The sequence below is a fragment of the Lolium rigidum genome, chromosome 7 (assembly GCF_022539505.1).
Source record: "Lolium rigidum isolate FL_2022 chromosome 7, APGP_CSIRO_Lrig_0.1, whole genome shotgun sequence".
NCBI classification, from domain to species: Eukaryota; Viridiplantae; Streptophyta; class Magnoliopsida; order Poales; family Poaceae; genus Lolium; species Lolium rigidum.
The window spans coordinates 335,382,215-335,406,541 of NC_061514.1; the positions used below are offsets into that span (position 1 = coordinate 335,382,215).

General features: G+C 44.5%; 1 protein-coding gene across 1 annotated transcript; it reads left to right on the forward strand.

Annotated features, from left to right (window-relative positions):
• Nucleotides 1-3,165: 3,165 nt before the first annotated feature.
• LOC124669850 (serine carboxypeptidase II-3-like) lies at nucleotides 3,166-11,506 on the forward strand. Its single transcript, XM_047206393.1, has 7 exons — nucleotides 3,166-3,676; nucleotides 3,766-4,028; nucleotides 4,116-4,373; nucleotides 5,248-5,373; nucleotides 10,621-10,709; nucleotides 10,796-10,901; nucleotides 11,083-11,506. The coding sequence occupies exons 1-7, from the start codon at nucleotides 3,166-3,168 to the stop codon at nucleotides 11,254-11,256; spliced, it is 1,527 nt and encodes a 508-aa protein (XP_047062349.1). The 3' UTR covers nucleotides 11,257-11,506.
• Nucleotides 11,507-24,327: the final 12,821 nt, after the last annotated feature.

Genomic DNA, 24,327 nt, shown 5'->3' on the forward strand with positions numbered 1-24,327 from the left:
ACGAGGGGCAAATAATCGAGTGACCAAGTAATCCATGGCAAAGAAGGAAGCGCCAAGTAATGGAGGGCAAATCGTAGAGTAGCAAAGTAAATAGGGGCAAAAGATAAAATTCCCCGTCCAGAAAGGCAGAAACAAACGGGTTTGGGGCTTTTCATTTTTTTTTTCCTACGTGCTATATGGGCTGAATCAAAATTCCAAGGTGGTCCATGGACCACCCTGGCCACCCTCTAGATCCGCCAATGCAGTAGAGCACCTTCGCGCGTCAAGTTTTTCACGTGGCTCCTCTTTCAATCTAGAGTGCACACCCGGGAGCTCCTGCTTCGCAAGATGATCATCGAAGGTGCTCTAAAGACTTCTCTGGTGTCTGCTCCTTTTTTGATGAAATATTAATTCAGGTAGGGAAGATCCCCGAAAATGGAAAAAATTAAGAGCGTGAAACACAAGTTTGTAATAGGTATCAGATCCTATCCCCAAAAGATTATCTTAAACACATGGACTAGACCCACCCGTTGAGTTATGCTTTGTATCCTTGTACATCTGACGTGAGACTAACACCAAAAAATCTTCCCCTAATAAATCACTTATATACCTGGAGCGGTACCACGACCATGACCTGCAACATTGAGTTCATGGACATTTGTACCAACCAGTTACCACGCCTCCCGAACCCCCTCCTGACCCGCACCCCCTCCCAAACCCTAGACACCTTCCACCGCCGCCGCCAGCGGCGCCGCCGGGCAAAGACCACGGGGCGTGGCGGCGGCGGCCTTCCCTCGTGACGCGGCGGGGATGGCGGCCAGGGAGCTTCTCACGCGCGGCGGCGGCGATCTGACGGGGATGGAGGGGCGACGGCGACCCTCCCACCTCCCGCATGGATGGACGGGGACGGTGGCCAGAGCCTGTGCTGCGGCCTCCCCGCCTCCCATCGGCGGCACACCGGTCGTGGCTGGTGGTGGAGGACAACGCCATTCCCTCCACCTCTCGCCGGTGAGGGGCGATGATCTTTGGCTTCTCCCGTGGTACGAGGTCGCCCGGGGCAGCAGCCTTGGGTTCGACGGTGGAGGCGGCCTTCTTCTTTGCCGGAGGAGGTCGGCTGGTTGCTGGGGTGGCGGATCACAAGACCCCTCTACCCCGGTGATGAAGATCTAGTCGACGACGAGCTAGCGGCGAAGGGGCCACCGGTGAACACCGCTCCTTGACTTCGTTCTTGGCGGATGATGGCGGCGGCTATTGGCGTTGTTCCCCTGCGAAGGCATCATCTTTGCCGGCCTCTCCATTTGCTCTCGTCGAGTTGGGGACTCGCGGATGTCGATGAAAACCGTGTCAAGATTGGCGGGCGATGGCGGCGTTAAGCGTCGCATCCTTCTTGAAGGCATCGTCGTCGCAGTCCGCGAGAACTCACTCGTGCTGCTCCGGGGGGAAACCCTAGATCCAGCCAGGATCGGACAATGACGGCGCTCCCTGCGTCGTGCTACCTCTTGGGGCATCGTTTTTGGAGCAGCGGCTGGATGGAGGTGTTTTTTTGGTGGAGTGGTGTTCATCCACCACGTTGTCATCGATGATTCTCAGCGGCGTGGAGCTGCGGGGTATCGAAGACGGGCGAGGACTGCTGGACGTGGGCAGGATGGTGGAACTGTTTGGTGTTATGGTGACATCGACGGTAGGCCTGGCATGGTCAATGCGTTGATCTCGCTTGGAGATGGGTTCAAAATAGATGGCCGTCGCGAACTTTGCGACGTGTGCAATGGTACACCCTCAGGGTCTTGCTTTTTGGATGATGTGTGTTGGTGTACCGTCAGGGAGTATGGCCTTGTTCATGGTCCCCCCTTCATCGTAGGTATAGCGAGTTGTCGCTAGGAAGGAGGCTTCGAGTTGATCTTTGTATTCCCCTTTAAGGCATTGTGAATAATTTAATAAAGAAGAAAGCTGTGTGCATCCTGTGGATGCAGATGCTGGGGCTATGCTCTTTGATTGAAAAAACTACTGTACCCTATGTCATCTCATGATTTTGTAATATGTGCCTTAACTACTACTACTACCTCCGTCCCAAGGAATAAGACGCACGCGTATTTCAAGACGAATTTTGATCATAAAAATTAAGCAACAAAATCTTGATTATATTATATGTAATTAGTATCTCATATTGCAAGGAATGATGTTAATTTCATACAAACAATCTTTATATATTTGAATCAATTCTTGGTCAAACAAAAAACATGTAAAACGAGGGTGTCTTATTCCTTGAATCGGAGGGAGTATATTTATTGAGGTGAAGGTCTTAGTAGGCAAATTCGAGCACAACTTTTAGACTATGGATTTTATTTATGCAGGAAAGCATTTTTAGCTGCAACCCACTTACAACTTAAAAATCTTTGTTCAAACCCACTTATAAATAAGAATATCGATCTCAGTTGCAATCCTCTTACAACTAAAAATACTCCAGATGCAACCCACTCTACAATTCTGGAGTTCAACTCGCTTTAACAAGATTTCCATTCGACTAAGAATTAGGAAATCCAAGAAAAAACATGATGATATAAGTTTTTATCTTGTTTATCATATAAGTGAGTAGATAACACACAATCAATTTGTTTAATCGCAGGTAGTGAAGGTCGTTATTTAGTGGAAACCCCAAATGGCGACCAAGCTTATGTCACCTGGTACTGATTGGGAGCTCGCCTAACCAAACTAGGGATATAGTACAATAGCTAGAGCAGTGATCTAAGATAAAGGTTCTTCCACCCCGACTCATGTACAACATGGGACGGCCTAAATATGTTCGATACGTTTGATTTCTCTCTATATCTTCTATTCTCCTTTTGTTGAAGAAATCAACGCTTCTAGATGACAATGACTGGTTAGGATACCACTGAGGTTAATTAGCTCAAAAAGAGTGAAGACTCTTGCATAGACTATTTTGGACACTGAAGAGAAGTGCATGTTGCTTGTATTGCAACGAGATTTTTGTTTGAAGAGGCTACCACAGTGCATGTTTCATAAAGCAGAAACAAACAAGTGGTCAGAATAATTCCGCCACCAATGCATGCCTGTCATTTGTCCGACATCGAACTTGGTGGTCGGAAAATTCCGCCCTATAAATACTCCGGTAGCTGCCGGGCAAAGAACGACAAGAAGGAATAGCGCCGACGACACAGAAGCAGCGCGATGAGGAGGACCGATAAGTTGTTCTTGCTGGTGGTAATGCAATGCCTCGCGCTGGGCTGCAGCACGGCGGCGGCTGCGATCAGGCCGCGGCGGCAGGGCGACTACGTGCGCCTGCTGCGCGGGTCGTTTTCTGCACGCCAGTCGTCGTCCTCGCTGCCGGCCGTGGAGGAGACGACGGACAGCAGAAAACCCGTACCGGCGGAGGCCGGACGCAAGGAGGCCGACCGCGTGCAGGCGCTACCCGGGCAGCCGGGCGGCGTGGACTTCGCGCAGTACGCAGGGTACGTGACGGTGGACGCGGCGGCCGGGCGCGCGCTGTTCTACTACCTCGCCGAGGCCGTCGGCGGCAACGGCAGCGGCTCGTCCTCAAAGTCCAAGCCGCTCCTCCTCTGGCTCAATGGAGGTCCCGGGTGCTCGTCGCTGGGGTTCGGCGCCATGGAGGAGCTCGGCCCGTTCCGCGTCATGAGCGACGGCAAGACGCTCTACCTTAACCCCTACTCCTGGAACCACGGTACGTACGCACGTCGATCAAACGCCATCTCCGACTCTCAGTGCGTGCCATCCATTGGCATTAGCAAGTGACGAGCGTTAATGGTGCAGTGGCGAACGTGCTGTTCTTGGAGAGCCCGGCAGGGGTGGGGTACTCGTACTCCAACACGACGGCGGACTACAGCTCTAGCGGGGACGGCCGGACGGCGGATGACACGTACGGTTTCCTGGCTAACTGGATGGAGCGCTTCCCGGAGTACAAGGGCCGCGAGTTCTACATCACCGGTGAGAGCTATGCCGGCCACTACGTCCCCCAGCTCGCACACGCCATCCTCCGCCATGCCTCGCCGACCATCAACCTCAAAGGCATCATGGTACGTAATAATTGGTTGGTAGACGATCGTCAAGCTCACACACTAGTTAACTGCTAAGCTTTTGGTGCCTGCTGAACGACCATTAAGATTGGGAACGCGGTGATCAACGACTGGACGGACAATAAGGGCACGTACGACTTCTTCTGGACGCACGCGCTCATCTCCGACGAGACGGTCGACGGTGTCAACAGGAACTGCAACTTCACCGCCGGCGCCGCGTCCAACAAGCTCTGCGACGACGCCTACAGGTCGGTCGGCGAGAGCGTCGTGTATATCGACAACTACAACATCTACGCACCAAAATGCCAGTCGGAAGGACTCATCACGCCCCCTGTCACCCCCTCGGTACGTCATGGTCAACATATATACTCACTTACTATAATAGGGCGGCATGCTTGATGAGCACCCACAAGGCCACAACAGACAAAAAACATTCCCTCCATTCCTTTTTATAAGACGACCTGCCAAAAGGGGAGAGAGGTTCTACTCACTTACAAGTTACAATAGTGTAGTGTAGGGAATCAGTGATTATATTTTTCGTGGCTAATGGCACTAGGCATTGTATTTTAAGCCACCCCGATCGGTTGCTTCAACTTTCGTACAAGCTTGAGCTTGATCGAGTTTGACCGAACTTAATATGCGGAGTACTCCCTCCGTCCATAAATAAGTGTACATGCGGATTTTCTAAGATAAATTATGAAGTGGGGTAAAAAATATATTGGAAACATGCATCTCTTCTTTTAAATTTTTTTACTCCAATGAGCTAAGTGCATGTAGAAAACAAGAAGAATATGTGCTCCATATTATTGGGTTTGATTTCCGTGCGATGAGAGAGAAGCAATTAAAGTGCATTGAAAATATAGGTGTACACTCTTTTGTGGACAAAGTTTAGAGCTAGATGTCCACTTATTTGTGGACGGAGGAAGTAATATAGAATGGAATGAATGTGTCGGTACCGACCTCATGATGGAAAAGAATAAATATTTAGCACCGTGATAAGGCACTACCTTGATGTCCAAACGGAGCATGGGCTTGACTGTCATGACATTGTGTGAACTTGATGTCTAGATATGGTATTGGGTCGATGTTTATAAGTTGATTTACGTTGATTCATTAGTGTTGGGCCCTTCCCAAAATGGTATTAATAAGGATAATTAACTTGTAATGTTCATTTTTCAAGTTTGGTGAATTTGATTTATCTTTGTTCTAATGTGGTTAGGTTGAGAGGTTTGATCCGTGCACAAGTTATTATGTGGAGGCCTACCTCAACAAGCCAGATGTACAAAAGGCACTCCACGCAAACGTCACCCATCTCGATCGCCCATGGTTAGCTTGCAATGAGTATGTCCACCCCTCACAAGCATACTTACTGTTGTATTTATTATTGTGCGAAAAATATAATATCAGGACCTTTGACATTATTTTTCTTAATTAGAAAGAGAATAGTTTATCATCTTAGTCTAAATATTATAAAATACATGTCTTTGATGGTTTAACTGCAAGAACAATACAAAATTAGATAAAAGTCACACAAATAGGTGAAATAAAGATAGATAAAAAGACACGACAAGTAGATTTTTTGTGAAACAACTTTGCACGCATGTTGCATGTGAAGATGTACATACGAATTTTTTATTTAGAATTTTTATATTTTAAAATATGTCCAATATGCATTTCATTAAAAAGTAGCATACTGGCCCAGGAGCCAAACACCACACTCCCAATATTTTAAATGAAACTTTTATCTCGACAAAATGGCATAGGCTCCACGTTCTTTCTTGGAGCAAAATCTAAATATATGTCTTTCATGGTTCAACTGGAAGAACAATACAAAACTAGATAAATGTCACACAAATATGTGAAAGAAGGATAAATATAAACGATTATTCTTCCAAATATACTTGACACAACATGCGCGTATCAGATGTCAAGAATGTTCTTGTAAGAGCTGGTTTCAGGTAATATATTGTGACTTTTTGCAAAAAAATAAAGAAGGAGCGGGTGTTGAATTTGTCACTTCTTGTCAGGATGCCTCGCTAGCAAATGTACGGTGAAGCTATGCGTTTTGTTTCGCTTAGATCACAAGTGGTTACAAGACTTTTACGTAGATTTCAGCCCACTTGCATGAGTAGTGGTCCTACTCCTTTCTTTAATTCATATTACATCAAAAGCAAAGAAATTATATTGCTTTTTTTAAACGGAAGACTCTGGCTCAGCTTTATAAATAAAGCCACACACAACAGAGCCATACAACACCGTAGTTCAACTTTTAAACACACCCACAGATCGAAAGGTACAAACACACAATGTCTTGAAACATCCACGTCCACACGCGAGGGAAACAAAAAAGGACCTAATCTCCGAGTCTCACATATAGGCATCGCAGCAATCCCATCACTTCTTCGAAGCCTATTTATCACCCGCCTTGCTAAGCTGATTCCAATCCTGCAAGTAAATTGTCATTTCAAAAATACAGTCAGCTGGTGGGAAATATAAGTCTTCTCAATTGTCATTCTATTATGAATATTCCACAGCTTCTAGCACATAGCCGCCACACAGATTCAAACAATCATGCATGTCTGACCTGACAGACTTTGCAAGATAGCTAAAAGGTCCCTAGCCCCAGCTGGATTCCAGTCGTCCCCCAGAAGGTCCCTCACACATGACCACATAAATTTGGCAAGGGCGCAATGAAAGAAAATGTGATTCAAGTCCTCGAACACCCCACATAGCGCGCACATACTGTTAGATAGTCCATGCCCCTTCCTAATTTGGTCACTAGACGGTAGCCTACCCTAATCATTTGCCAAAGGAAGATTTTAATTTTAGTTTGGATTTTTGACCTCCACACTTCCCTAAAGTGTATCATCGCCCAGCTACCGCACAACTGGCGATACATGGAGCTCGTAGAGAAACATCCTGATGCTTCCAGAGCCCATGAGACACCATCCCTCTCCTCATTAAGCTGAGTTGAGTTCAAGTCATGGAGGAGATTGTCCCAATCAATAACCTCCACCGTTCCCAAAGCTCGTCGGAAGCCAGGGGCCCAACTGCCATCCAGTCTAGCATCCATAACGAAGATATCTGGGTCTGAACAAATGCCGAAGAGAGCTAGATACAAATCACAAAGTGGCCCCTGCCTAGCCTCGAGTCCGTCCAAAACCTTGTGGTTCTCCCATTGCTAACGTGGACTCTCGCCCTGAGCTTAAACATGTGTTTGATCTTTTGGATATTGTTCCACACCTAAGAGCCTTTCCTTGGAGTGGTCAAGAAGATATCACCGTCCATGAGGTACTTAGCCCGGATGAGGTTCGCCCAGAGGCCCTACTCATTTTGTCCTAGCTTCCAAACCCATTTCGAAAGTAGAGCCACATTCATGAGCATCGTGTTGAGAATACCCAGACCCCCATGTCTTTGGGCTTGCAGACAGTGGGCCACCTAACCATGTGGTATTTCCATATAAGAATGGCAATTTTACCCACGGGTACCCGTGGGTACCGTACTTGCATGGGCAGGGTATGGGTAAAGTTTTATACCTATAGGTAGTACCCATAACATACCCGTTAAGTCACAGGTAGGGCACGAGTATAGGCTTGTACCCATGTATATACCCATACCCTACCCATTGATATTAACATGTCGACCTACACAACTAAATAAAGAAGTTATTGAGTTTTTGAACCTATGTTAAGTTGTCATTAATTATCAGTAGTCATGTGACTCGTATAGTCTTGTTATCTTATGATCATGAGTATGTGGTTGTGATTTCTAAATTTTTATAATTGTCATATACTCAACTGAAACTAAGTGTTATTGAGTCGATGTAATTGATTTTTTTGACAAATGCGATATCGATGAATGTAAAATTGTGAATAACTTATATACTATTTGATCTACCCGTTAGTCATCCAATGGGCACGAGCAAAGTTGTCAGAATCGTGCTTATGTGTCGGATCGGAACCTCTATGGCAGGATCGCAAAACATATGACATTAACTTTCAGAATCGCAATACCTTAGATTCTAATTAGCAGAATCGTTGAATCATTCCACTCAATTTAGATCGTAAATCCATAGAATCGCATAGGTGTGCGTAGAGTATATGGGTATGGGTACAGATAGAATTTTCTACTCGTTGACTATGTGGGTATGGGTACAGATAGAATTTTCTACCCATTAACTATATGGGTATGTGTATGGTATTGATCTATCTTGTCCGTACCTTACCTATTGCCATCCTTACTTCCGTTTATACCCATCGCCTTTCCAAAAGGATCTACACCTAGACTTATCCATGGTGGCATGTGTGCCATCATAGAGCAAGAAGAGCCACATCGCGAAGGTGGGGAGGCTCAACAAGTAGGCGTTTGTCAGCTCCAATCTCGCCACCGAGGATAGGAATTTCCCTTGCCAGGGGTCAAACCTATGACCCACCCCTACCGTCAAGGGCTCCCACTCTAGTGACCAAATTTGGAAGAGGCATGGACCATCTATCACTCAAAGGTAAGCCAAGATAAATGACAGGAAAAACACCAAGCTTGCAATTGATATTGCTTACTTGTGGACTTGTGCGAATATCAAGGAGTTGCCTCTTGTGGGGTCTTGGGTACTCATTTTATATTTGTAGATAGGTAGCGGTTTGCTTCCTCTTTAGTAGGCTTCCTCTTAGCGTATGAGTGGAACTCCTACGCGTCCACGACTAGAACTCTTGGTCGCCTTCCTTGACTACTCACGATCGTTTCATTGACATGCAAGGCTTTTCTTATAAATCCGAGATGCTTTTCAATTGGTCTTGGTGCAACCGGTAGGATCACTCCTGCCGACATTTTAGACTCACTTGGTCCATATACGGCATACACAATACTGGGATTCAGTACTATAACAACCACTGAACCACCCTACAAAATGTTGAATGATGCCCATTATTATCTCCTCATTGAAAAGTAATATTGCTTGCACTACAGACCGCTTAGCCAACTTGTCCTTTGTACGTGTCCCCTCTTCGAAAATGTCATAAAGATTGGGATTTTTAACCTCCATAAACACATTTACCAACGGTATTGATTTCTATCGAGGATAAGAAGTCTCACAATAACACTATACGCATCAATTGATGCTGAGACCGGGGAGATCCCCTATTTTGGAAAAAAATAATATATATAAAAACCGTTGATTCAATTGTAGATTCTGGATAAACTCCTCAAGTACTCATAAGCCAATTATTTTTTGAAACACAAGGCAAAAGGTTTGATTGTTCCATTAATTAAGAAAATATTATTGCCTCGTTATTAATTTGCAGAAAATTAGGCAAAACCTGATACAACAAGGACATGATCTAGTCTCATTGGCGGCGTGGTGAATATAACAACAGACTCAAACCAGACAAGCAAAAATTAATATGAGGAACCACCCCACCGAAGTAGTTGTCCTCACACCTCTAAGGAGAGAAGTCGTGGCTAGTACGAAACAAGCATACTCATAACTCTTAGTTGATGTGAAGAAGCAAGCACTCCACATGACTCTACGTCTATTTCTTGAGCCAACATGCCAGACAACATTGAAGGCAACCTTATCGTCCACATGGCATGAGGTCAATACCCCCAAAGCCGCTAACCTCTCGAGGCCATCACCCTAACTTCCACCACTTTGTTGTGCCCTACACTGCATGCTGACACCGCCTTCCAAGGCCCACCACCTCAACATGCCACTGCTGCAATGTCGTACCACCTAGCTGCCTGTAGCCAAGTACCGTAAGACCACTTTCGAGGCCACTGCATGCCTATACATACTTCTCGACCGTCCTCACTGGGATGCGCCGACTGAGACGGCAACCAGATCATCCCCGTAGCTCAAAGTTGTGAGACAAGTTTTGTCAAGTTGCAACCATCGCTCATGGAGCAACCATCGCACACCTGGCCGAGGCCGCCACCTAAGCACACATTATTCATCTGGAGCCTTTTCTTGGATATCTAATGCCCATGCTGATAGAAGAGCCCCACGTGGTAGTAAACTGACCCTCCAAAGTGACGCCTGTGATATCTTTTACCATTGCCTAGGACTTCAAATGTCTTGGTCGATAAAGTTACTAAAGATATTAGAAAAAAATGATAGAGCTTTGCCATTGACTAGGATTTCTATATGTCATTAAAGCTTCATTATTAGTATGTTTGTAGGTTTTACTTATATTTACATGTATCTATATTATTGTGTACTAAATTATTATGTCGAATCATATATAATTTTATGCCACATGACTATTTTGGTTTTTGAATTATTTTTCCTCGAGTTCACCCTACCCCAAATTCGTCCTCCATCACTGATGTCACGCAGAATAAATATCTATCACCTTGCGTGTATTTATAAGGCTTCTTACACGCCCTGCGTGGATTTATAAGGTTTTTTTTTCGTCTTGGGAGTCTGTGGTTGCATGATTGGTAGATAAGCTTGTTTCCCATGATGAAATTGACTGAACCTTGAGAACCATGATCGATCACATTCACATCCATGCTGAAAAGATATGATAAAATCTAGTTTATCTTCGTCCCACCATCACCAAGGCATAATTACAGGGTAGTTTTGCCGATTTTCAGTGAGGTTTTCCGAAGCTGGGTCGACAGCCCCACAACTATCTTGCCGATTATCCCGGAGCTGATGAAAAACAACATCAGAGTCTGGGTGTACAGGTACGCATACACATGATACTTGCACCTTTCAGATTCGCATGCTTGAATGTAATCGTGGTACATTCAATGATCACTGATATTCGCAGCGGAGACACCGACGGGAATGTGCCGGTCACTTCCACAAGATACTCTATCAACCAGCTCCAGCTATCTGTGGCTGCGAAATGGAGGCCGTGGTTCACCATTACTCAGGTGCTGACACTCATACTCAGCTCTTCCGCCGGCCTAACTTGTTCGCTGCGACAGCCAAGAAAACACGACATACACATGGAATACTTGAGATCTTGAAGCTCCAATAAGCATTATGATCTGTTTTTTGTGTGTGCACGGGGACTAGGCAAATATAATGATATGTTCAATCTTGTGAACTCAGGGTGCTGAAGAGGTGGGTGGGTACGTTGTGCAGTACAAGGGCAACCTCAGCTTGGTAACCGTGAGAGGAGCAGGCCATGAGGTCCCCAGCTACCAGCCGCAGCGAGCGCTTGTGCTTGTCCAGTGTTTCCTCGCGGGCAAAACGCTCCCTGGCTGCAAGAAATGCCTACTGTAGGTGTAGGAGAACTTCCGTTCAGTACAAGGAATAAGCAGAATCCTATGATACTACATAGGAACTCATGCACTTCGCAGATCAAGCAACTGCAGCTCTCCACAGATGCTTTTATATAGATATAGAATACTACTGGATGTAAGCAGATCTGAATATTGTTCGCGAATATGGCATGCTGAAAAGCGGGTGCTGCTCCCAAAGAATGGTAATTTGTACTGTATTTGGTACTACAGAAGGAGTAAGTGTAAAATCTGTAAATTTGGCTTAAAAGGAGGGGTGCTACAAAAGGAGAGGTAGTGTAGAATCTGTAAATTGGTTTACAATGTTGCTGCTTTCTTAAAAACTTAGGTGGCGTGTGTTGTCTAGATTGAATCAGTCTAACCTGACTTACCCTCGAGGTGTGTACATCTCTGACTTTATAAATGCAGCATGGAGCACAAGCGACTCCAGAGGCTCCTCCCTGCCCCAACACTACCCCCCCCCCCACCCCCCCACACACACACACACACATCGCTCTCTTGGCCGCCGATGGCGGCGCCCATCTGGCCGAATCGGCGGTGGGCAGGGGAGGTGTCTCTCGGCCGCGTTTCATGGGGGATGGTGGGCGTCGGCGGAGGGCCATGGGCGGCGCGGCTGGGCTTGGCCGGGGCCTGAGTGCCTCCACCGGAGCAACGACGAGGAGGGGGTGGTGCACCGTCGGGCAATACTACACGGTAGAGCTCTAGGTCGCCTCAACCCGATCTAGACCTTGGGCCAAGATCTCGACTGGGTGGGCCTAGGCAGGTGTGTTCGTGGTGTTGGTTCTTGCCACGCCGATGTGCCATGCTGGACTGCCCTCTCCATGTCTTCCGATCTGGTTGGTAGATGACTGGCGACGAGGGGGCTGCTAGTCTTGCGAATAATGGTGGCGGTTCTCAGATTCTTCTCACACCAAGTTGAAGATATGTCGGATGCTTGTTCCCATCAGTCTGGCTGGACTGTCGTGTTTTGGAAGGCCCTGCCGGTGAAATTCATTATGCGAATAATGCCTAAAGATTGATGGATTGGGTGGTTTTCGGTAGTTCGCACCCATGTTTTATCTGACCATTTGGTTTTAGAGGGAGCACTTCGAAGCTCTACTGGTTGTTAATATCATGGAGCACGTTTTCGTTCCATGGTGCTAACGGAGAATGTCATGAATGCTGAGATATGTGGACTAGCAATGGTGGTTGGGTGTTGGTGGTGATGTGGAATTGGCTTGGTGTTTCGTGCCTTGAAAGAACGACATATAAGTGGGGGGTTGCACGTGAGAAGCTCAGAGTCTTACCTTTCAGGGTGAAAATCCATGATCTGGCCTTAATTGGTTGTGCATGTCAATGTTCTTGTTAAAGTCATTGTTTTGAGAGCGATGACTTTCTTTAGGGTGAAAACCTAAGATCTATGATCGGCCGATGATAGCGTTTGTCCACTATTTCCATCTTGGAGGCGTCGCTTATGGAGAAGCTGATTTTCTGGTGTTGTTTTGGTGGTGTTGGTGTTGGCGTTTCAAAAAATAGATCACTGTTTGCGGAACTTTTTTTTTTGATTGTGTGCATCCTTTATGCCATTAGGGCATGACGTTATTGTAGAGGTTGTGTGTAATTGGTATCTACGCGATATTAATATATGCTCTTTATTGAAGAAAAAAACCCATCATGGCTAAGGTTTAAAAACAATCTAGGACTTGTATTTTAGAGTGTGTCTTGTATTCCAAATCGACGTTGCGTCTTTCGCAAAAAGAAGTTGATGTTGGGTCCGCGTCTAGCCGGTTAAGTTATCGTGCCGGGACACCTCTATCTTTTTTTTTTTGAGCGAAACGACCGAAGCTTTATAAAGTAGTGATCAAGTTGTTTACAAGGATACCAAGATCATCAGGAGAGGAAGTATCCCTCCATGAGAATGTCCGTGTCTCACATCCACATCAATGCATGTTTTATACACGTTTTGAGGTGTAGGTTCGTTCACAATTTAAAGAAAGTTGCCACTTAATTTTGGAACGGGGGAGTATATTATTTGACAGTCTTAATGCCACAACACAAGGCCTACACTTTGATATGGGCCAAAAAGGACGTGCAAGGCCTGGTTAAAGATGAGTGTCCAGGCCCGCTCAGCGCACAGTACACTTAACTCTAGCATGCTTCCCTCAAAAGAGAAAAGGTTAACTCCAGCATACCAAGACCAAACTGCTGTGCGGTGATGTAGGACTGGCTCCACTTCTATTTCCCGACCGCCAGTGCGGTGATGTGCACTGGAGTAAATTACAAAAAACTACCACATTTCGGGCTAGGTTAACAGGTCAGTACCAACTTTGGTAATTTTTTCAGAAATGTACAACTTCTTGGGCGAGCAGTTACAGATTGCGCAAAAGGGCAGCTGAGAGCGTTTTAACCTCCTTGGACCCACTGTCAGGTGCCACGTTGGCAGACGGCCGTTCGCTTCGCCGTTTCTGCCTGGAGACCATAAGAGGTAGCCGGTCGGATCGAACCGGACCGCACCCTCTTATCCTCTATCCTCGCCGCGCCGCCGCCAAGCCGATCCGCCGTGCCGCCCGCGCCGCCATGCCCTCCTGGAATGATGGAGAAAGCAGCAGCGACAGCCTCGCTCTCTGGGTTCTCCGAGGGGCACGACTTCAGTCCTCGTCCACCGGTATGTGCGCGTCGGTTAGGGTTAGGGTTTTCGTTGGATTTTCTTCACTGGGGCTTCGATTTGTTGATTGATTCTTTCAGTGTGCGTCGATTTGTTGACTGCAGTAGTAACTTTTGCTTCCTCTGCCCCGTATTAGATCCCAGCACAGCATTTTAGACCCAGCATTTCACCGGCTATGATGACTCGTGACCTGAGGTGCAAGCATGATCTGCCCATGTACAAGTATGTGTGTTTTGAAGGTGCAAACACCGGAAGAAAATTCCTGGCCTGTGGTTGTAAGGTAGGTTAGTTGATTGGATTGTTTTTACTAACTGCAATTTGATTCCATTGTCTGAAGCTATGCCTTGTTGTTGGCAGTACAATATATGTAGTTCCCTGTACAATTTATGCTAGGTAGCTGCTTGTATAATTTAGTTAGTAATCTGCCTATATAATTTAGTAAGAAATCTTGTTGTATAATTTAGGTACTGCTTTGAGTACTCTACTGCTTTGTATAATTTAGTAAGAAATTGTTGTATAATTTAGGTACACTCCATCTATAATTTAGGTACACTGCATAGTATAATTTAGTTAGTATAATTTATTTGGTACTCTGCCTATATAATTTAGTAAGAAATCTTGTTGTATAATTTAGGTACTAAATATATAATTTAGTTAGTATAATTCAGTTGGTACTAAATATATATTTGCTCAATGTATGTAGGATGAAAATATTTGTGACACAAGTGCATTGGGTAGATGGGGAGTGGCCATCTACCCTCAAGCATTCTTTGCTGAAAATTTGGGAAATGTATGAGGAGGAGAGAGACTCAAGGATGCATGGAAATATTGAGTATGCAACCAAGAACTACCAGCTAGTGCTAGAAAAAAGGGAATTAGAAAAGAAGAACCTGGAACTGCACAAGCAATTGGGTAACACTTTGGAGCATGTTGCAGAGCTGACTAACCATGACCTGGAGCTTGAGAAGGCAAGAAGGGAGAAGGCAGAGCAAGAAGTAGCATGTCTGAAGGAAGAAAAAAGAAGTTAGAGCAACAAGCTGCCACTTTGAAGGATGAAAAGAGGAAGGTGGAGTACTATGTTTCAGACCTACTGAATGCTTTACATGTCCAGAAGGATAAGATGAAGAAGATAGCTGCAATGTGTGCTGAATGATATGTTTGCCTTGTAATCAATCAGTAGTTGCTAGGATGATCTAGTACCTGGTTAGCTCTTGATGTATTAGAGATATTATGATGGAGATTAGAGATATTATGCTATGTGTGTTGTTGACTGTCTTTATGTATGACAATCTAAATATGATGGAGATATTATGCTGCTATCTATGTTGGTCGAAAACTATGTTTGTGCTAGATGATCTGAAAACTATGGAGATATTATGCTATGGAGATATTATACTCGCTATCTATGTTGGTTTAGATGCCATTCAAGACTTGTCGTCGACTAGTCGTTCTCGACAAGTAGTTTGGTCTAGATGCCATTCAAGACTTGTCGTCGACTAGTCGTTCTCGAACAAGTAGTTTGGTCTAGATGCCATTCAAGACTTGTCGTCGACTAGTCGTTCTCGACAAGTAGTTTGGTCTAGATGCCATTCAAGAGTTGTCGTCGACTAGTCGTTCTCGACAAGTAGTTTGGTCTACATGCCATTCAACACTTGTCGTCGACTAGTCGTTCTCGACAATATTAACCAAGTCAAATATAGTTTCATCAGCTAACCAAGCCACATATGGCAGCAATATACCAAATATACTGAACAATTTGAACTCAAATATCTGGCAGCAATATTAACCAAGTCACTGAGACAATACTTCATATAGTTTCATCACTTAACCAAGTCACATATGGATTACATCATGCAGAGTGCTCATATCTCGGCAGCACATCCAGTATGACAAATATACAGAGTGCTCATAAGTTGCAAGACATCCGTATAACCAAAATAACCAGCAAATTCCGGAATTACATCGGACCACACAACCAAAATAACCAAGCAAGTCCTGGAATTACATCGACTACACAAGCAAGTTAAAAATCTAGAAGCCGCTGCATTGCTCGCCTTCTCCTCCTTCTTCGTGCACATACCCACAGCTTGAAATAACCCCATGTCCTTGTCCTTTTGTAACCAGCACTCCCATCACCGCCTTGTCCTCCTTCTTCCAATGTCGTTGACCCGGGAGCAACAAATGTGCTTCTGGGAACATATGGATACCTTGTTGGACCTTGTCTTGCTGGAGCAGCTTGTCCCTGCCTAGCAGATGGAGCTGGAGGTTGCCTTGCTGGAGCAGATGGAGCAGATGGAGCTGGAGGTTGCCTTGCTGGAGCAGATGGAGCAGATGGAGCAGATGGAGCTGGAGGTTGCCTTGATGAAGCATCTCCTGGCACAGATGGAGCAGATGGAGCTGGAGGAGATGGAGCATCATGTTGCCTTGCTGGAGCATCTCCTGGCACAGATGGCTGCATAAAGTAATGACAATAGCATCAAATTAAGAAGGACAAGCATTTTGGTAACAAAGAAATGTACAACGTAGAAATGTGCATCATACCACATGCTTGTTTTTCCTTATAAGCAAATCCGGCCTCAATGGGACAAAGGCAGCCTTGTGTATCCGTGGCCTTGCAACTTGCAATTGGAACATGTAATTGTGCCCATTCTAGATGTATCCTTGGGCTTGGGCACCTCAAACTTGCCTTTTCTCCTTTTCTCCTCGCTTTCTACCTCTATTAATGGTGAACACAGGTGGTATGATGTCCGGGGTATCAGCCTTGGTCCAGTCATGCTGCCCGTGCACTCGGATAGATGATTGGCTTGAATGCTTCTATGTACATGGGTTTTTTGAAGAAATGGCTCACATAGTTTTCTCGGAGCTTGCTTAGATTTGATGATGGCAGAGCATGCATGGTTGCAAGGCACTCCCGTAACATCCCATCTTCTACATCCACATGTCTTTGCTTCAAGGTTGACAAGATATGTTGCATCTCCTTTTGCATTTGTCACTTGCCACGAGCCAATATCAAGCAATCCCGGGTGTGCGTAACTGGAGTGCTTCTTAGCCATTTCTAGGACCTCGTTGAAGTGAGGAGTAATCTCCCATAGAGCTTTAGCACCACCTTCTCTCTTCTCATGATTCCTAGTCATCATCTTGTTTTTTATCCCTTCAATCATTGTTCTAATGGGTTTCTTCCTCACATCCAATATGTATCTCGTTGAAGACTTCACCGAGATTATTCACCACCGTGTCGGTCTTGCAGCAGGTGTCAAAAGCATGCCCGGCCCATGTGTGCACAGGGATTGCACTCAACCACTTCCAAGCTTCCTCACTTTCTTCCTTCGGATTATCCATGGCAACATCAAATTGGTTCTTATGGAAAGCATAACTAGCTGCATCCATACATTTTTTAAGGTCTTCACCTCTCGAACCCCGCAGCTTGGAAATTTGCATAAATGTGGCGAAGGCAAGCATCGCCGAGGACTCGTTGGGAAACACTTGGCTTACCGCTTTGAGGAGCCCCCGGACAATGCGTAAAGCAATTAAATATATGTTGGGTTTGGGTTTACTACATAAAGCAGTAGAGGAGAACTAAAGATGGCATGAACTAGTCGACGTCGAGTATTTGTTCTCGACTAGTTAAAACACAACTAGTCGAGGACAACTAGTCGACGACAACTAGCCGAGGCCAACTAGTCGAGGCCAACTAGTCGACGACAACTAGCCGAGGCCAACTAGTCGAGGACAACTAGTCGACGACAACTAGCCGAGGCCAACTAGTCGAGGACAACTAGGCGACGACAACTAGTCAACTAGAACTAGTCGAGGCCAACTAGTCGACGACTAATAGACAATTTACAAGGTTTACTACACAATTTACAACATCTACTGTCTCTCAGACAACAAGCACTTACTTTCTGTCTGTCAGACATGATTGTGTATGGGCCAAACTCCCCCACTTCTCCACCTAAAGCATACTTCAGCTGTGTCAAGAACCAACACCAGTTAGCAGTGTCCTCCTTGGGCACAACAGCAAATGCAATTGGGTACATATTGTTATTGCCATCTCTCGCATGGCAGCCGAGATCCGAGCACCAAGGCAAAGCTTAATAAAGCATCCATCCAAACCTACATATATTGAGGCGCTTAGATGAAGCAAGCAAGCAAACCTACATATACTGGACAAGGACGAAGATAATGAAGCAACAATGCTTACCTATAAATGGCCTACAGCCTTTGAGAAACCCCTCCCTGGCTCCATTGATGCGTAAGAAAAGGCCATGGAAAGCTGGACCAGGATGAGGATTTTCTTCGATGGTGCCGGAGTGATAGTTGTGACAATGACCCTACTTCCTGGGTTTGTGTCAATCACAGCTTGGGCAAAATCTCTTATCCTAACATACTGTCTCTCGTGATCACCTAAAACAAGCATCAAGAGCCATGTTTTTTGCCCCGTAAGCCATCATCTTAGGCACCTCAATACCATGTTGCTCGTCTACAACCTGTCTATAAGTGTTTGAATGCTTGCATTAGGGTCAGATCTGAATGCATTTTCATAAGTTCTAGCTAACCATCTTGCACTGACCCTTGTACTATCTGTTGTTGTCTCACATGTATGATCAATGTGCATCTTCCTAATAACAAATGTTTTCTCACCTTTTATCTCAGAAGCAGCAATGTAGAAAGGACATTTCTCTTTTATGCATTGAACAATGACTCTAACATTTGAGTTCCTGTGATACCTGTAGTTCCTACTCTGTGCAATGTGCAAATTGATCAGTGCATCTCTGAATTGATGAACACTGGTGAAGCACATCTTCACACACATCTGCTCATGTGCTTTAAGCCTCCTTTCATCATACCACTTCCTAAGTGGCATTTTCTTAGCTCTACTCTTTCTTCCTTTGGGTGGCACCATGCACAGTGGTTGAAACATGTCATCATCACTTTCATCAAGCAATCCTGAGCACATGTCTTCATCTGATGATGGTTTCCAGTCAAGTACATCATCAATATGAACAGCTGAATGAGATCTTAGTGTGGGTCCTTTTCTAATAGGATGCTTCCTTTTCATCTGCTTTGGAGGGCTGATTTGCTTCTGAGGTAGTGCCACTGGCTCAAGCAGATCTGCAGGTGTCATCTCCTCGTCACAAAAATATCTTCAATGTCGTTGTCTCCTTCACAATGCAGCAATGGATCTTCTCTCTCGCTTTCTCATCTCCTCAATCCTCTCATCAATTTCTATCTCGTTCCTTTCTCCTCATTTCTTGCATCATATCAAAATCTTCCTCTCCCATGTCAAAGTCTTCATATGCTTCATTGTTCATGGCCAGTTCTTCATGATCATCATCACTGTCTGACAGCTGAATTCCCTTTCCTTTCTGATAATTCATGCTCTGTTGAGTGCACACATATGGATTTTGAGACGAACCTTCAGTAGGAAAGATCAGTCCTTGATCATCAACAGAGAACACAGGAGCTGGACTGAGATCATACACAAATGCAGGTGTATAATTAATTAAGCATGACGATTGCTGAGAGGCAGCAGTGCATTCATCTACATTGATAACCTCCTTAGCCACAGGTTTTTTTCGCCTGCCCCTCTTTACAATCAAACTCAACACTTGATCTTCACTAAAATGCTCCAACAGTTCATATATCTGTGTGTTGTTCTCAATCAACTTCAAGTCCCCATCCTTTCTGCAGTAGAATAGAGTCACTGAAACCATAGCCCTTCGTCTGAATCAGCGCTACAAGATTCATCAGTGTGATATCATCACGACCAATCGACCTCTCAATATTGTCCATGCCATCAAAATGAATTCTTATCTCCCAAATCTCAGCATCCAAGCTAGCAAAATGAAAAGGAAAAAATCCCCAACTCAGTAAAACCCCAATTCTGCAAACCCTAACCCTAAAATCTGAAATCGCAATACGGGAAACAAAGTAAGACAGATAGATGGGGAGATACGTACTCAACTCCGTCGAGGCCGCTCGTGAATCGTGAACTCGACGCCGGATTGTCCATCCAAACCTGGGCAAGCATCGCCGCCGCCGTCGATGGCCGCGTCGGCCAAAGCTCATCCAGGTCGTCGACGACAGTGCCGGCTTGGTCGCCGCCGCCTCCGGCTGCAGAATCAACCGCTCCGGCCTCCGCCACCGCCGCCCGGATTCGTCGGCTCCTCCATCTCCGGCCAGCCGGGCGGGAAATGTGGGGAGAAAGGGGAAACGAAATGAGCTGCTCGTCCCCTTCCGACCGACCGCCGCTCCATCTTAACCGGACGATAGTAACGGCGAAACGAACGGCCGTCCGCCAACGTGGCACCTCGACAATGGGTCCAACGAGGTTAAAACGCTATCAGCTGCCCTTTTGCGCAATCTGTAACTGCTCGCCCAAGAAGTTGTACATTTCTGAAAAAATTACCAAAGTTGGTACTGACCTGTTAACCTAGCCCGAAATGTGGTAGTTTTTTGTAATTTACTCTGTGCACTGAGATCGACGGCGATGGTGACCGGATTTGGACGCAATGTTCCATGCCACACCGTCGCATTAGTAGCGATGACCTGTCAGGTTGAGCAGTTGACCTGATAAGCTGGGCAAAATCTTTAATCCGTCCGGCGGACTCGCTCGTCCTGGCCAAGCATTCAGAAGAGACCGTGGCAGATATTATCTTCACCTCACCAGCATATGGCATACGTAAATTGCATTGACATTTCACTGAACTTGCACATTTCAGTGCTGCAATTCTCGGCTTAATGATGTAAAATAATACTCAAGGCACGGTCTGGACTCGTGTCCGTTCCATATTACTCTGCATACAGATTTTGTCAAAGTCATGCTTTGTAATCTTTAACAAACTATCCAAGATAAAATATCAATATATATATATATATGTAATCAAATGTAAATGGTACAATAGTACATTACATGCGGTCCTAATGATAAAAAGTATTTCCTCCGTTCCGATTTAGTCTACATTCTAGAAAAATAGACAAACTAATGTTATATTTATTCATGCTACTTAAATATGTGAATAACCAATCCAAACTACATTGAAATAAACAACATCCAATAAAGAGAACAAGACAACATCGTTTTCAAATTTGACTAAAAGCTAAAATATATAGTTTTTCAGAACAAAAAATTTGGGACTAGAGAATATAGACTATTTCAGAACGGAGGGAGTATTTTCTAGATAATAATATAATTTTACATAAAATTATTCAAATTTGACTTTGCCAACCATATAAGTGGAGTAACATAAAACAGAGGGAGTATCATACCGCAAATAAGTGATACGTCACTCCTTGCGGCTCTCAATACTTGTCACTGTTTTAAGCAAATACAAGCTAAAATGTGTCTACATTTATTTAACCTATGACAAGGCCGAAGGAAGTAACTAATTATGCAATGACCTATAGAGATGTTACTCTCTCCATTCCATCCTAGTTGTCGCAGATTTAGATGTGTACATACACAAAACTGTGTCTCGATATATCAAATCATGCATGGCCATGGGTAGCCCGGCCCGAAATTTCTGAGCCTACGCCTAGAAAAGTCGACCCAGTGATCGCTCCGTGTCGGGCTTGGGTAGCCCGAAAACACGAAGTGAGGAAGTGGCCCACGGGCCTGATGGGCTTCTGGACTTTTTGGTTGGGCCAGGTCTAGGCCTAAATTTCGTGCATCGGACTTTTCTTGACACAGCCCGATGCCCGGGCCTGCCCAGCCCAACAAATGCCCTGGTATAATCTCAATCAGCTGACCACTAGTATGTAATTGATGGAGTAATTGATAACCAAACAAGTTTCTTAATCATGTATGGATAGAAGTGAGGGGCGGAGCTAGCATACAACCATTGGTGGCAAATGATAGCAATGTTTTTACTACAGTAATTAATCCTCTTTCAAATCGGAGGAAAACTCTTAGAAATAGGCAATAACACCTGTAGATTATGAGGAATGATACCAATGGAAAAAAAATTCTGGTTTCGCCCCAAGTAAAGGTCGGTTCTTAGGAAAAGGCCCCAAATGCCGAACAAGCTTTTGACCTAATCACCATGATAATCGATTGCCTAATTGGGAGCTCGCCCAACCAACCCACGGATATGATAACTGGAGCAACGAAACAGCCATTATATTCGCAGTACGTCGCCGGAAAGTTGATTCCACCATCACTCCCATTCGTGTACAGCACAAGGTCCAAAATCTGATCAACGCATGAGGTGTATCCAGACTATATGCGTTGCAGCTAAAGACACCACATCACATGGTAAATTGGTCCCCTTTTATTCTATAGCTGATTATGACTGATTACGACATCGCTGAGGCTGACGGATTAAGACTCATCCAACGTTATTTGTAAGACATAGCTAGTGACCAATTGTTTTCTAGAACAACAAGCAGATCTGTACATGGTTCATCAAGCAGAGAAAAAGGCTCAGAAGAAGATTTTTCTTTCTCCATCTGCGGTGAGATGATTTTTCTTCGCTTTCAACGCCGGGGGCAGTCAAATCCACGTCTGCACACGGCACACCAATGTGATGTCTACGGACAAGAGCACCCAACACTCCTAAGTCCTAACCCAACGTGTATCTACTTTCTTGGGCTATCTCGTGCGCGAGATTCCCTGTTTGGTTGCTCGCAAACCTGCTTTTCGTTTTTAGAAAAAAAGAAAATAACAAGAAGATTGCGGAGGTGGCGTTTTGGCTCATAGGAGCAAATGCTCCCATTATACAAAATAATTAAAAAATAATTTTAAAAATGTCAAAAATTCTGACAGAATTTTTTTGGTGTACATCGTGACATTCTTTGTTAGTGCACAAATTTTCATGGAGAAAAAATATTTTATGTGGCGTGTACAAAAAAGACAAAAAAATGTACTGTACGTAGTCGTGTTATAGCATCAAAATTTGTCTTTTTTACAGGAGCCACAATTTTTTTTAGTTTCTTTTGAAAACTTGTACACGAACATAAAATGTGTAGATGTACATGAAAAATTTTACTTTAGAATTTTTTGACACTTCAAAATGTAGATTTACATAGTGGGAGCAAATGCTCCTATGAGCCAAAGTGAATATCCCGAAGATTGCCTCTATAGCATAGTTTCTAAATCAGTCTAAAAGTGCTTAAAATTTATCACGGCAGGCTCAATTTACAGTTTCAAGCTAGCTAGGTGTCGGCGAGCGCAAAGTGGGTCCTTCGTGCCTTCACGCATACAACCTGCTTGTCTATAATAATCTAGTTCATCTTAATTCTATTCTAATTTATATAATGGTGCTTCTATTCGAGATAAGTTGTATATGAAAAAGATATGTCTCAACATTGCAATTCTATTTCCGCGACCGGCTCCTATTTTCATCGTGTTTTTGAATTCTATTTCGTGTTCATGTTTGAAACTTACCGGAGGAATTTTATCAAATTCACCGCACCAGTCGACCGTTTAAAAATTCCTTCGAGTAATAGTGTGATATGACAGTTTTACAACTTTCGTGTCAGTTTTCCGTTTTGGCATTCATATACGAGTAGATCTCCATCTCCCTAATACACCGTATGAAGATGTAGATCTACTCGTCTAAGAATTTCAAAACCAGAAACTAAGAATATGAAAGTTTTGAGAAAATGTGAGATGACGCTACTCGCCGAATGAAATTTCAAATAGTTGATCGAAGCTCTAAACATAAAGATGAAATAGATTTTTAAACACCTGAGAAAACTATGACCCGTTCACAGGAATGGAATCACAATGTCCAGGCACACCTTTTTCATGTAGATCTTATCTCGAATCAAAGCATGCTTGGGTAGATTAGAGGAGATTAAGATTAACTAGTTTAGTTAAATACAATATACCTTAACGCTTCTTGTTACAAACTGGTATCCCTTGCCTATTTTTCACTTGGGCTCGATGTGGGTGACCAAATGAAGTGCGAAGCACAGATTTGGACTAGGCCCGACAAATCGTGGCTCCGTGTAGCAGATTTCCCAAGATCCTAAAAAACATGCAAGCTACCAAACTAGCCCTAAAATATCTCCACTAGAAACTTATATTCATTGTCAATCGCCAAAAAACATCAAAATATCTATTTATTATAAATTATTTTTGCGCTATAACTAGAATTGGGTATCACCCAAATGGTAGCGGCCCACATCCCTCATTGCGCGCTCCCATGACCTGGGTTTGAGCACTAGGCTTCCTCCTAGTGTCTAAGGCTAGAGCTCCCCGCCTATATATATTATTGCCGCAAAGAGCTCCTCACTCCCGTTGGTCTTGTGTTTTGCGAAATAGTGATGGGATTCGTAGCATACAAAATAAAAAAATTCCTACCGCAAAAACGAATAACAAGCCAAGATCCAATCTAGAATATGGTAGCAACGAGAAGATCATGAGACTAACCCTCGAAGATTTTCAAAGCCTACGAGATTAGATCT